The 14,022-nt window shown below is 36.4% G+C and overlaps 1 protein-coding gene across 9 annotated transcripts in view; it reads left to right on the top strand.

The window, feature by feature from the left end:
- Nckap5 (NCK associated protein 5) overlaps positions 1–14,022 on the top strand; it is a 949,190-nt gene that overhangs the window by 635,241 nt on the left and 299,927 nt on the right. For all 9 annotated transcript variants that reach the window (XM_063259587.1, XM_023561118.2, XM_063259589.1 and 6 more), the window contains one exon: positions 2,922–3,009. In XM_063259587.1, coding sequence (XP_063115657.1) covers positions 2,922–3,009 — 88 coding nt within the window. The remainder of the gene's footprint in view (positions 1–2,921; positions 3,010–14,022) is intronic.

Below are 14,022 nucleotides of genomic sequence, written 5' to 3'. Positions count from 1 at the left end.
AGGCATTTAACATATTTTCTCTGGCTTGCCTAGGAGTTAATGTTTAAAAAATAAAGATATACTTAATGTGTATTAGGATTTATTACATTTCATTGAATTTAAATTTTTTCTGCATATTTTTAGTTATGACAGCTACTTGTGAAAATTTAGGAAAGGATTTAATTACAGTTGAGGAGAGCCAGAAAACATCACTTCAGGTCAGTGTTTAAAGACTCATGGCACCTATCAGCAACTTGGAAACAAACAAAAACCAAAGCCCTGCTCAAACCTGAAGTGAAGGCAGGCATTGGCTTATTTTTAGTCAAATTTGGGAAACAGATGGCAGAGCTGTACTGTGTGCCGACTAGCAATGTGAACTCTGCTACACAACTATCAAAATAATAAAACGAAGCAAAATATCATTGGGCATCAGAATCAAAATGAATGGTTCTTCACAGTCTTTAATTTTTAAACAAGTAAAAGTTTCCTTAGTGAATATTCAGAAAAGACATCCTCAGGGAATAAATAATGGTATAGTCTCATAAGACTGAAAATATTTTTATGTGACCAGATTCATAAACATTATAAAAAGTAAGACAACTTGATTTTTTTTAAATGAAGGGTTGCAATGGGTCGTTGGACCTCTCCTCCAAAAATATGGATTGGAGAGGGACTTGTTTTTATTATCACATAGTAATGTCAGAAAAATGTTCACAGTTATTTCTGAGGGTTCTGGGCTGCTTGAGATTATTTTAATGATTTCCTGTCTACTCCCATGTTTTCCTTTTTTGTCTTTCTTTTCAATATACAACCAAGAAGCAGGGTGAAAGGAAAGGTATGAATAGGCGTTTCTGTTTCCATTTATCAAATTATCCATAGAGCTTCTAATTATACAGAGATAAATCAGCAAGATTTATAGACATTATATTTTAATTTATTAAATAAATAAAGTATGATTTTATTTTAACTGAATTCTAACTACTGGGCCACTTTTAGACCTGATGTTTACAAAATGAGTGAATCCAAGATCAGAATAAGATTTCCAGTTTATGTACTAAAATGGGAAAAAAGTAACCTATAGTCATGCATGATTTAATAATGGAGAATTCTTATGAGAACTGCATTGTTAGGCAATTTTGTCATTGTGTGAATGTCAGAGAGTATAAATGACAGTGATTCCACTGGACATAACATTATAGAATCACCATCCATCCCATATGTAGTCCATTGTTCAGTTCACCAAACATATTCATATGGCGTGACTCTAATACATATTTAGAAAACCAAAGAACTGTCTTTGACCTACCACAATTTAGAAGGTCAGACAAGTCTTCCAACATTTATCATTATTGTTCTGGTTTGGGATAGATTTGGCAAACATTGTGGTAGTCCGTCTCTAAAGTGATTCTGTACGTGCAATGAAATGAAGTATTAGAAATTGGCTATGACCTACCATTCCCAACTATCTTTCCAACTAAATGTTTTAAAAAATTTCTACCAGATCTTAGGTCTTTGCCTTCTTTAGTTCCACATCCAAAAGGGATTGACTGAGCTAACTCTTCATTAGAAGTTAGGACTATTATTTATTCAGAATAATGGCCCTTAATAATATCAACAGGTCAAGTAGAAAGAGGCTGCTGTTTTTAGATAAGTAAAAATTGTTGAATCCTAACTTTGTATCCAAGTAACCATGATCCTTTCAGCAACCATGCAGTCTTTCTGTGTCTCAGCTTTTTCAACTAATAAATATAATGATATTTTAAAAGTACATTATAATAATTTATAGATTAGAGGGTTCTCTGACAAAAGTACTATTCAATTTGAGTTATTATTAACAACATAAGACTTCTGAAAATATAGGGAACTGTCTCTCCTTATTCACATGGCTGCACTAAGAGAGTGTATAAATGTGCGGTCACAAATCATCTTTTAGAATTCATAACCAATGGGGCTGGGGATTTAGCTCAGTGGCATAAACACCTGCCTTGCAAGTGTGGGGTCGTGATTTCGATCCCTGGAACCGATAAAAAAGAAAAAGACAAAAAAAGAGGAACAGAATTCAGAACCAATGCCCCCATCTTATAGAAAGCCTGAGTGGGTCCCATTCCCATCCTCTGAAAAGGTAGAATTTCCCCAGTTAATAGTCCAGGTTTGGATGTCCAGGTTTGTCTGAAGTTTTTCACTCCACTGTTAAGTTACTTACAGGAGAATGAAAAAAAGCTGGCATTCCAAAATGTAGTAACAGCCTGAATAGATGTCTATAAGTGGAAATGGGCATTGCGAACAATGGGGATCCTTGAGAAGTGACTGTTTTAAATAATAGGATTGAATATACAATACATAATAGTTTAAAGTACAGAAATATTCATAAATGCCTTAAATGATGCAAGTATAAATATGTTGGTCATTTGAAGTATCAAAAATTGTGAGCCATTTCAATTCCACTAGAAGAGGAATAGTTAAATCTTGTACAGAACATTGATTCCATGAAGTACCAAGAAACCATTGAAAAGAATGAAGTAAATCTTTCTCTGATGACACAAAAAGATCACCAATGGAGAAAATACATTATGTGATAACTGTTAACTTTGAAAATTGATTTTAAAAAATCAAAGTGGTGTTTCAGGAAGATTAATGTGATAACTTTGTTTCAAATTAAAAGAGAGCAGCTGGGAGATGTGTGCATTACTACAGATGTCCAAGGCGATAGATAGGCACCCAAATGGTAAGGAGAAAGAACTCAGAGATGTGCATTCTCAAGAAGGGCTATAAATGAGTTCTTGACAAATTCTTAAAATTAAGAACAAAAGAGAGGGAAGAAAAAATATATTTCCTGCTATGAACTTAGCAAATACATCCTAAGAAGTGATTTCTGCTAACTAGAACAGAACCATGATAAGGGGAATCCTTCTTTAAGAAATTATTTATATTTTTTTTCTTAGGATGGAAGAAACAGTGCGAAATCTATTGCAGAGTCAAGGACCTCCAGAGCAGAACAAAGAAGAAACTGTTAGTGTGCTGGTCTATCAGGTATACCATGTTTCTTACTCTTGACTGGATACCAGTCAGCTTGTTTTCTTCCCTGGGAGCCACCCAGTCACCTCTGGTTTCTGAAACTGTATACATGTTTACTTAAGCCATGTGTTTCTTATACTCTTGATTTGAAGTGGATCATAGATTTGTTTGTAGGAAAATGGAAAAATGTGATGAAACAGAGACACAGAACAATATCATTGCAGAATTTGGTGAGTTGGGAGGCAATGACAGTATTCTCTGTGAACAATGGGGAGTGACCTAACCTGTTTGAGGAGCTAAGGAATTCTTACCAGAGGTGGAACATTTGGGACTTACAGAGAATAAGTAATGTGGTCCAAGTAAAATCTTCATCACACCCTCCTGGACATAAGAAGCTAAAGGTAACTGAATAATGGCCTGATTAGACCCAAAATTTGATGATGAGACCAAGTTTCCATGGAAGAGATGAGATCTGGGCTAGCAACTGATGCTCAAAGTTCTTGTAACTGACAATATGGACTCTAAAGGGGTCCAAATAGGAAAGAGATAATGAAGTAAGAAGTCATCATCTTCTCTTAATTACCCGTAACTCATGTTCTTTTTTGACAAGCAAGGTAGTTAGTCTAGAAAGCAGGATATCTACTCTATCACCCCAGTTGGCCACACTGATGAGAAAGTTCTGGCAGATTTGGAAAGGGAAATACAATGGAAATACAATTGGAACATTATATAGATACATTTAAGACTTTTATTGAAAATAACAAATAGAGACTCAGGATTTACTGTACAACTTTTAATAGTAAACTAAGAAAGCAAGGAAATAGGCAGAAATCTGAGCCAGTCATTGGGTAGCTATAGGTTCTTACTGATTAACACATTCTCACTAACTTGAACCACCGGTAGGTATATGACTGTCCCATCCAGTGGCTTATACTACTAATGGTAGAAGTGCTACAGTCACTGGAATGGCATAGTCATATATGTACCAACAGTGGTTCAAGTCGTTCAGCAGTGAGAATACAAATAATGGTCCCATCATGAACATGTTAAAAGGCAAGATAGAGTTGAGCTTGGTGACACATTCCTGTAATCACAGTACACAGTACTCTGGGGAGCTGAGGCAAAAGAATCACAAATTCAAGCCCAGTTTGGGAACTCATTGAGACTGTGTCTCAATTTTTTTTTTATTTTTAATTTAATTTTTAATTTTTTTTTATTTTTAAATAAAAAAGGCTGGGATGTAACTCAGTGCAAAGACCAGGCAAGAGTTTAGTTGCTTCTGCCAGAGGGGGGAAAAAAAAAGAGAGCTAGAGAGATATACAAAGAGTTGATTTAAACTACCCCAGAGGAGATTAGCAAAAGACAAAAGGAAGATTTCTAAAATTCATTTGCTAAGGGAACATTTTATGTTTTTTTTCTCTTGAAGTGGAGGCTTTGAAAAGCACATACACTAAAAACACATGTTTTAAAACACTTTCCTCTCTATAAACTTGTCTACTTTTGGGGGGAAGACATTAGCTCTTACCTTTAGAAAGGAGATTGCTAATAACTTGGAATTAATGCTATGCAGAAGAGATGTTTATTACTGTAAGTGGCCTTAGGATCCTGTCAAATGGGAGAATGGCATGGGTTATATAACTAATAAAGTTTATTTATACATTCTACAAACATTTATTTAACTTTTAGTATGCTCCATTCACAACCTTGTACTCTGGGAACTCAAGAATTAGAAACAAAGAAAAGTATAGCACACAACACTGAGTCCCAAGGAAGTCTTTTGTACTTCATAATTTCTAATATTCTAACTGTGGTTCTGTATTAGCTGACTTTTCCATTGCTGGGATGCAAAATCCAATACCACACTTTAAAGGAGGAGTGATTAAATTTATCTCATGGTTTCAGGGAGTTCTGTCCATGGTCAGCTGGCTTCAAGACATGCTCTACTGCTCAGAACCACGCAGCTTTGCTCCACCATGCTCTGCTTCTGTTCCCAAGCTCTGCTTCTCGGAACAGAGAAAAGGGGACCAGGAACTGTACATAGTATCCAAAAGTATACCTCCTTAAGTCAGTCAGACATACCTACTATTGTCATTTACTAATCCCCTGGGCAAGTCACAGGCCAACTAAGTTGACACAATTATATTGAACCACTTGAAGTCTCAAGTAGCCAAATATCTTATGCAAGATTTAAATGCTAATACCAGTAATTATTACTTTCCCAGAAGTAAAGTATTTATTTTGGAGAAAACTGGGGAATTTTTTGCCTTATAATATAGGGTATCATTAATACATGACTCAGATTTCCCAACCTGTAGAATTTCTCTTCAGCAGCGGAGACTCACATAAAGCTTAGGCTGTTAGGAATGCAATTTCTTTCATTTTCCATCATGGTAGAAGTGTGCGTTTTGAGGTTTTTATCATTGAGCTAATAAAATAACAGAGTAATAGCTTTCTGTGTTCCAGGCCCTTGCTAACTGATTTGCATGCATTAAATGTGGTCCTGTTTTGTTAAATGACTGTGTTTCTGAAGATCTCACATGCTATGTTCCTTGTATGATTTATAACTTGCATAAGTCAGTGTGGTTTCTCTCAGTAGATGATGGTTGCTTCTATTCAGCAGACATGCCAATTCTATCATGCTGTAGTAAATTGTTTACAATTTACCAGTCTTGCCATTATGCAGTCTTGACTTTTTAAATTTAGAGAATTTGTATGATTTCAGGTTTTATGTGTGAAGTGGTATTAGTGACATTTTTATGTGACTACAATTTCTGGTTCATCTAGTGTAGAGCCCCATCAACTATGACTAGATTAGAGCTCATTCATTGCCCACAATAACTTTGGGTAAGAAGTACTTTTCCTACCCATTTTACAGCTGGGGTGCAGGCTGAGACCTATGACCACTTGCTGGAAAATGCAGAGTCAGGAAGTTATGTAGAGGGACTTGGATCTTGGGCAGTTTTACTCTACAGTATTACATCGTATGCTGAAGAATTCTTCAGATATTAAATAACAGGCCCAAGTTACTTAACTGTTATCCCTAAGTTGCGACCTGAACTTGGCCTCTCTTCTTTCTGGGTAGAGTTCGCCTCAACCATACATCCATTCATTCACTCATTCATCCCTATGGTAGTTATTAATTTACATTCTTAACAAAGTATTTTAGATTCCCCTTGCTGTTGTAATGAAGTTAATGGCTTGGCAAAGCACAGATTTATTTCCTTATTATTCTGGAGCTCAAAAAATTTAAAGTAATGTATTGGCAGAGCCACATTCTTTCCAGAGGCTTCATGAGTAATTATTTTTTGTGCCTTTCCCAGAATGTAGCATCCTTTGGCCTGTGCCCTTTCTTCTATTTTCAAAGCGTGACATTCTATTCTCTATTGTTGGCATTAGAACTTTTTTCTGACTTGCTTCCCTCCAACTAGATAATCCAGGATAATTTCCATATCTCAGGATCATTGAATTGATCAAATTTGCAGAGTCCCTTCTGTTGTGTAAGTGAACATCTTATTAGGTAACAGTGGTATAAATGTGGATATGAGGGGATAGGTTGTTATTTCTTCTGTCATATTTGGCCTAACAATACTCAGCGGACACTGGACTAAGTTCTGGACATTGAAAGATACCTGACATGGGTTCAGTTTATAAAATTCTGCAGGGTAGGGAGAGAAGGCATATGACTACATATTATTGGACAAAGTGATAGAAACCAAGATAGAAGCTTACACAAGTTCTAACAACATAAAGTTGTAGACCAGTGATGAAAAATCTATGGCATGTGAGTTACTTGTTTTTCTTTTAAGACAAAAGATGTTAATATATGGGTTGTTTTTTCTAACCTAAAACTTGAGTATTCAGGCTTAACTGTAGTGTTCACATTTTGGGTTGCAGTTTGGGCATTCAGCATTCATCTCGAAAGGTTCACCATGACTGGTGTAGGCCATTGAGCTGCTGCATTGTTTCAGGAAACCCTTGCATTTGCGTAGGACTTATCCTTAAATATCCCACTTTCTTTCCCATAAAATGGGCACAAAGGGCCTGGGATTCCGAATAAACCCTATGGCCTTTCTTTTATGTCTCAGTGTTTTTAGACTGGACACATGTGTGTGATGTTTTACATACTACAAAGCCCGTAGACAAAATGTATCTCCTTCATTTGTCCAAGCAGTCTCTAAAAAATAGTGTTATCATGCTCAGTCTAAGATGAGATTCACAGTTGTCTGTTTGAATCCTGGCAGATACTATATGCTAGATGTAAAAACACGTTACAGATTTTCCTAGATGAGAATTATAGAATTAGGTCAATCAGTTATCTGGGGAATATTCTAATGGTATGGTAAAAAGTGAATACAGTTTAAAATACCAGACTGCAAAGTCACTATTTCAGAATACAAAAAAGTTAATGAAAGCAAGCTGATATAAGAAAATAAGCCATACAGTGTTTGATTTTCATTTCCCTGTGGAAGAGAAAAGCCTCTGAGTAATAGACACATTATCATTACATTCAGGGAAGATCTGTGCACCTGAAACAGACGTGTTTCATACAAGAATCCCATAAGATCTAAAAAAATGTTCTTTAGAGGATCCCAACTCAGAAACATCCGTTTCCCTCCTGCTTTGTTTAGTTTTCTAGCTCATTTTCTCTGGGTATTTTGTTTCTTAATGTCATGTTATATATTCTTGCTGCTCAAGCCATCATTCATTAAGTTAAGAAACTTATGATAGAAAAAAATCAGGATTAGACACAGGAGAATACAATGAGGCCTCAGTGATACACAGCAGCTGATTGGAGAGGGACATCATTCCTGCAGCTGCATCTGTCATGATGTGCAAGCATGGGCAGCCTGAGGCCTCTTGTGTCCGCAGCTAACGTCTGTGCTTCTTTGTTTCCATTTTTCTGTATGGAATGTGAATCGAATCACAATAACTGATTCATTTAGGGAAAAAAGTGTGTGGGCAAGTGGAAATAGTTAACTGGAAAAGACCTACAGGTACACATAGCTTGTACAACTAAGAAAACTTAGGATCTCAGGCAAGTAGTTAAACTATGTGGTTCTTTGTTTTTCATGTTTTGAAAAGCAGAAACTTCTGAAATGACTTAGGGATTGAAAATGTAAATGGCTTTAGTCATCACTGGAGTAGTTAAAATGGGCCAGGTATGAGGATACTAAGTGCCCTCCAGAGGCTTACATTCTTTGTGTCCACTTCTGTTGAGGAAATAAACACAGGGAATGGTTTCACTTGCTTTTATGAACAGGCTTAAGCTTTGTTTTTGAAAGTCATGCTGTAACCATCCACAGGTAGTTTAATACCAAAGAAGCAGTGCAGGGTTGGGTACTGAGACAAACTGGAGAGCCTACATCCGATCTACAGGAAGCAGCCACAACTAAGCTATGGCAGAGTCATAGGACCCAGAAAGTGCAGTAAACACCAGTGTGCAAAGATGGCCACGTGTTTCAAAAGGTGAAAGTTCAGACTTTTATGGGAAATTTCTTAGTTTGTAGATTAGACCTTTTAAAAAAATATGTGTAATAACTCAAATGTGTGCTAAATCAAGACCCATTCTTAGAAAGATAGTATCTAGACTTTCTCTTGGTCGTAGAATTCTAGGGTTTTGACATTTCTATTCAAATTTCTGTGAGGCTTAGATAGCATGAAATACAGGAAAGAACATATCTACCTCCTTGATTACTGGTCATACTTACTAAATACCTACTCTGTACCAACACTATTCTGATTATTTTTCAAGGGAAAACCCATTGAGTTTTCACAGGAACACTGAAAGAGTTACTGTTATTTTCCCTTGTTTTACAGAAAGGAAGCTGAGGCATTCAGAAAGGTATAATGGCTTGCCCAAAGTGGCACATTACCAGTGTTAGGTCCCCTGAGTATCTTTGTACTTTCTGAATTGGCAGAATAGGCTACCATAAAAATGGAGTGCAAAAATTTTGTCAAAATATTTGGTGAATTGTTGTCCCAGTGGAATGTAGAGTGAACTAGAATAATAATCAGCAAAACTGCAATAGAAGACAGTTTCTCTGTCTTCACCTCTTTTATTCTCCTTTCTTGGAGAGACCTAAGATACTATGGTTTCTGAGTCTACCCCACAATTTCCAAGATGGACTGTGTTCAATCATTGATCCCTTATTATGCCTCTAAAATAATATAGTATTTTGCCACTTAATTTCCATTTGATATGATTAATTTTTTAAAATTTTATTTTGAAAGTAGTAAAATGCAACAGAACAAAACAGAATAAAGCCAACTACAGTGTACAGTGAAATTGGTACAGAACTTCACAGCAGGATAACAGTTATAGGTATCACAGTATATTTCATTATCTTTATAATAGCTGTTCTTTCAATCATGTATATCAAAATGAAATGAAATACAGAACATTACAGAACATATCAAAACAGAATATTGAATAGACCAAAACAGTAATAAAAATATTTGCCTTCAAAGAGATGGTAGAAGGAAATCCCCCTTATTTGCTATGGTCAACTTCCCAGGAGATTCTCAGATCTCTGGTTCCCATTTGATAATGGGAATGCGGGGGGGGGGGGTAGGAGAAGAGGGTAGGGGAAGTGGGATGTTTGACTCCAGGCCGTGCACCAGTAGGTTCACTATTGCTTAGCAGGGAGGCAGGCTGGTTGCTTGGTTTCCCAGCTTCGTAAGTTCCAACATGGTATGGATCTCAGGAGCTGCTGGTGGTTCTCCCCCTGAAAGGGCCACAGTCCGCCGTACCACCGCTGCTTACCAGGGAGGAGAGGTGCGTGCTTGGTTTCCCAGCATCCTAAGTTCCAACATGGCGCAGATCTCAGGAGTCGCTGGTCTCCGCCGCAGTCTGCCACACCACCACTGCTTACCAGGGAGGGCTAATACGATCTAATTGAACTTCAAGATTATTTTTCCTTAAATAGTACTTCAAAAAAATTATCAAGTGTTACTAAGCATGAGGAATTGGATCTTTTCCTATTATCCCAAAATTTGGCAGTAGATGATAGATAGATAGATACATACATACATACATACATACATACAGGCACACAGACAGACAAATATTTCTCTCTCCTAATAATGCACAGAAAGTAATGGCATGGGGTTTGGGATCTCTCTCATGGAAGCTCAAGACCAGCAGCCTGGGAGAGATGTTAATTTCTCCAAAATTATAATTCTTTTCAGAAGAGTTAGAAAATTTTTTTACTTTAAGTATTACTTCCATCTCTCCTTGTGGTGATTTTAAATATACTTAAAGTAAATCCAAAAATTTATGGCAAAGAAAAATGTTAGAGTTCATAGATTATATTACTAAACAATCAACTCTAAAAGATAAGGTCCTCTAAAAAGTAATATCCCTAATATAAAAATGTCAGTTTCCCAAACTTGTATCATAGTAGCATTTTTCATAAGCAGAATGGAAAAGTGAAGTGTTTATGATTTTAAAGAGTAAAAAGTTTCCTTACTAGTTCTTCCTAGCCTGGCTAAAGCTCAGAATCTTCTAAGGGATTTATAACACAATTAGCTAACCTAGCACTTTTTAAAATCTGCTCAGTTAAAATGATGAGGCTTGAAACTCAGCTTGGTTTTGTTGTTTCCAAGTTCGAGGATCATTTTGATTCCTCAGCTTTCCCCGTAGTTAACAAAGGAGAAACTGGAGCAGCAGGGGTGAAGTTCACAACCAGATTCTCACTCCCGCACACGCTAAGGTCATCCATAGTGATTCCTACCCACACAGTACTGCTTTCAGTAACCAGTTAATTAGCAAAGCAAGTACACTCTTCAGAGAACCTGACTGTAATTAGAGAAGCTGTTTAGAAAACATTTCCTTTTTTGTTTTCCCTTTTGAACTTAAACAAAATGAAGAAAACAAATGCAAATACAGAGATCAAGAAGAAGTACACTGAGTGAGGGTGCACATAGCTGGTGGAAAAACTGATGTAGAATTCTGTTAAGAAAATTGTTGTCATTCATAAAATTATATACAGCTGGAATATGACATAGTTTTATTGTCATTGTCTTTGGTTTTTAATCTAAGGAAGACGCAAATACTTTTACTCTTTTTTAAGATACCTGGCCCTTTTTTTTTTGATTCTCAGTACTGCAGAAAAAGAAAGGATAAAGAAAACAAAAAGAAACTTGGCCTTTCCCTTGAATTTCTATGACCTTTGTGTTGCTGCTGAATTGGTAGTGATGATAAAGGAGTATCTTAATTGTGCCTTAAGTTTTAAAGTTCTGAAACTGTTCCGTGATGAAACACTTTTTCTTTCTCCCTGTTTTTAAAGCAATATTTTCTACTTGTGTAGTAAGGCTGGTTTAAAAAGGCACATTTTCTCAAACCCAGAATATATACTGAAGCATTGACCTTCAATAAGGATGAGCATTCCTTCACTTTGAAAATTACTGTACAAGGAGACTTGAATGATTTTTATGCTCTACTGAAATACTTCCCAGAATTCCCTAACTTTGTGAAACAGTCACTTGGTAGCACCCACTAACTAAAGTATTTGCCTTGCACGTCAAAAGTTATACCAGACACATTTGATTGCATAGAGATGTTTTAAATAATATCCCCGAAGGTTTAAATAATTACCTACATGCTTCTCAGGAATTTATACCTCTGGTTTAATAGGTTCTGTCCTTGTTCTCAATTTCTGCCTGTATTCTGTGTGCAGACATGAATACACTTTCTACGTATATTTTGACTGTGAACTGGATTCTTCCCAAGTAAAAGTAAAATATGGGTTCTCTGTTAAAGCAAACAGAACTGCTGGACAAAATGGTGCCCTGGAAAAGCACCTTCCCTTCTTATGGGTAAGCTCTTTATTGCCCCCATGAACCCTCCACTTTGTAATCTCATTTCAGCACAGGGCCAGGATTTATTTTGAATACACTGTGTGTGCTTCAGGTCAAGAGGTCCTGTGAGTTGAATCCAAATGATGGTGCCCTTTAGTAAGCAGGTGGCTTGGGTGTATAGTTTGGGTACTTCAGATTATTAGACAGGCATATGAGTTATAACTATCTTTTAGAAGAGAAATGAGTTTGAACAGAGTAAAATCACGATATCAATCCTTGAACGTTGACCTCACTGTCTTAACTAGAATGAGTCTCAAAAACTGACTTAAAAAAAATGACTTATGAAATAGAAAAAAAAATAGTCAAGGATAAAAACTAAAGCATTTTGGGATGAGTTGATACACTAGATAAGAAGTGAAAATGCATTCTAAAAAACACTTTGATTACTGAGTTTTCCCTGCATGGTAACATTTGAGCTGTGGATATGGTGCTTACTGATTTTGTCTGCACAAACAACACAGTGCAGCTTTGAATGAAACACATGGAGTGAGGTCAATGGAAGATGGTGTCCGCTGTGTGCATTTAAGAAATTATAGTATTCAGACATTAGCTGATCCAAAAGGTATACCTGAGAAGACAGTATCATAGGCTAAAGGGGCTTTGAAGACTGTTACTGGATCTTGGATGTATCTTGCCTTCTCTCCAACCTATGTGAATCTGTCAGCCATTCCTTCAAATACAGATGCAAATAGTGCTCTGTGTTTTTTTTTCCCCCGTGTAAGGTGAATCTGGATTAATACAGGGAAGAAACAATCTGATGAATGGAAAGTTTCAACAGTGCATGTTTCAACAGGCCATGCATTTTCAGGGGTCTCCCGTATGCTAAACACCATCTGTGGAAGGGGCAAATGGATGAAGGGGAAATTAAATGAGAACAAGTTTCAGGATCAGATCTGGAAATGAATATCAATTTTATCATTCAATTAGTTTTTCCATCTTGGGCAATTTTAGTAAATTAAATGCCAGTTTTCTTTTTGGTATAATGGATATGATGAGGCAAAAAGAAAAGTTGTTCTTTTCCAAGTGCTCTCTTAGACATGATTTCACTTAGGAATCAGAGATAATGCATGACAAAGCACAGAACACATTCAATAAATGGTTATTACTTTGATTGGCATACCACTTGCCCTATCTACTTATTTGATTTTTCTCTTTAGCCAAATTTTTCTTTTTTTCCCTGTCCCACTTGTCCCACCTCTGTGGTCCACCCCAAGGGTCCTTTATAGATATAAAGCTTCAGAATTAGAGAAGTGATAGGACACTTGAGAAATATGGACACTTAGAAGCATTCATGTGAGGGTCAGATTCATTGTCAGGGCTGGCCTTTGTGGTGCAATCTTTGTTTACTGCAAAATCTCTTTCATGCTCTACTACCAGTACTTCCCAACTCAGAGATATTTGTTTGAAATTCTTATACCATCATTACAAGGAAAAAAATAAGGTGACAAATATTTAACAGAGGGTCATTCACATATTAGTGTAAACCAGCTTAATCTAAACATTTTGCTTTACCAACTCTTTCCAGAATGTGGAAATTTAGGACATGTTACTCAGAGAGGAAGGAGACAGGAAGAAAGTTTTCCTAAAGAAATTCAGAGGCTTAAAATTCTCCACATTGATTAACTCTGGAAGAAGCTTCACCCCTGAGTGAGCCAGAGAAAGGAGCTGTAAGAAATTAGCATAAGTTTACAGAAATAAGAACAAAATTACAAAGGCAAATTATAGCTATCATTTTAATAGTTTGTCAAGTGCTATGTGCATTCAAAAGGTCATAGAGATTGCTGCCCCTCTTTGTCCTGAATCCTTCTTTCTCCCTGGGTCTAGAACTGAGACTGTTACTGTATCATCTATAAATGTGAGTATCCTGGCCTACTATCTCAGGGCTATTTACCATGTTCTTTCTATGGTATACATCATGTATCAAACCAAATTCAAATGAAATTTCAGAACAGAGCTTCTGAGCTGGGTCTTACAATGGTTTATATTCTCACCTCATCTGTTTAAATGAATATGCATGGATCTCATTTAGGTGAATCTGCTATTTCACAGGTATATCAAAATACAGTGTATGTTTTTGCAAATGTGTTATTGAGTTGGTTTTCCCTTCTATTTCCTAATAAATTTTGTTCCACAATAAATTAATGTTAGCATAATAAACCCATTTCTTCC

The sequence above is a fragment of the Cavia porcellus genome, unplaced genomic scaffold (genome assembly GCF_034190915.1).
Source record: "Cavia porcellus strain 051 isolate PalLab524CR breed Dunkin Hartley unplaced genomic scaffold, mCavPor4.1 scaffold_12, whole genome shotgun sequence".
NCBI classification, from domain to species: domain Eukaryota; kingdom Metazoa; phylum Chordata; class Mammalia; order Rodentia; family Caviidae; genus Cavia; species Cavia porcellus.
Note: the sequence above shows the minus strand (reverse complement) of the source record. Positions and strands in the feature narration are given on the sequence as shown.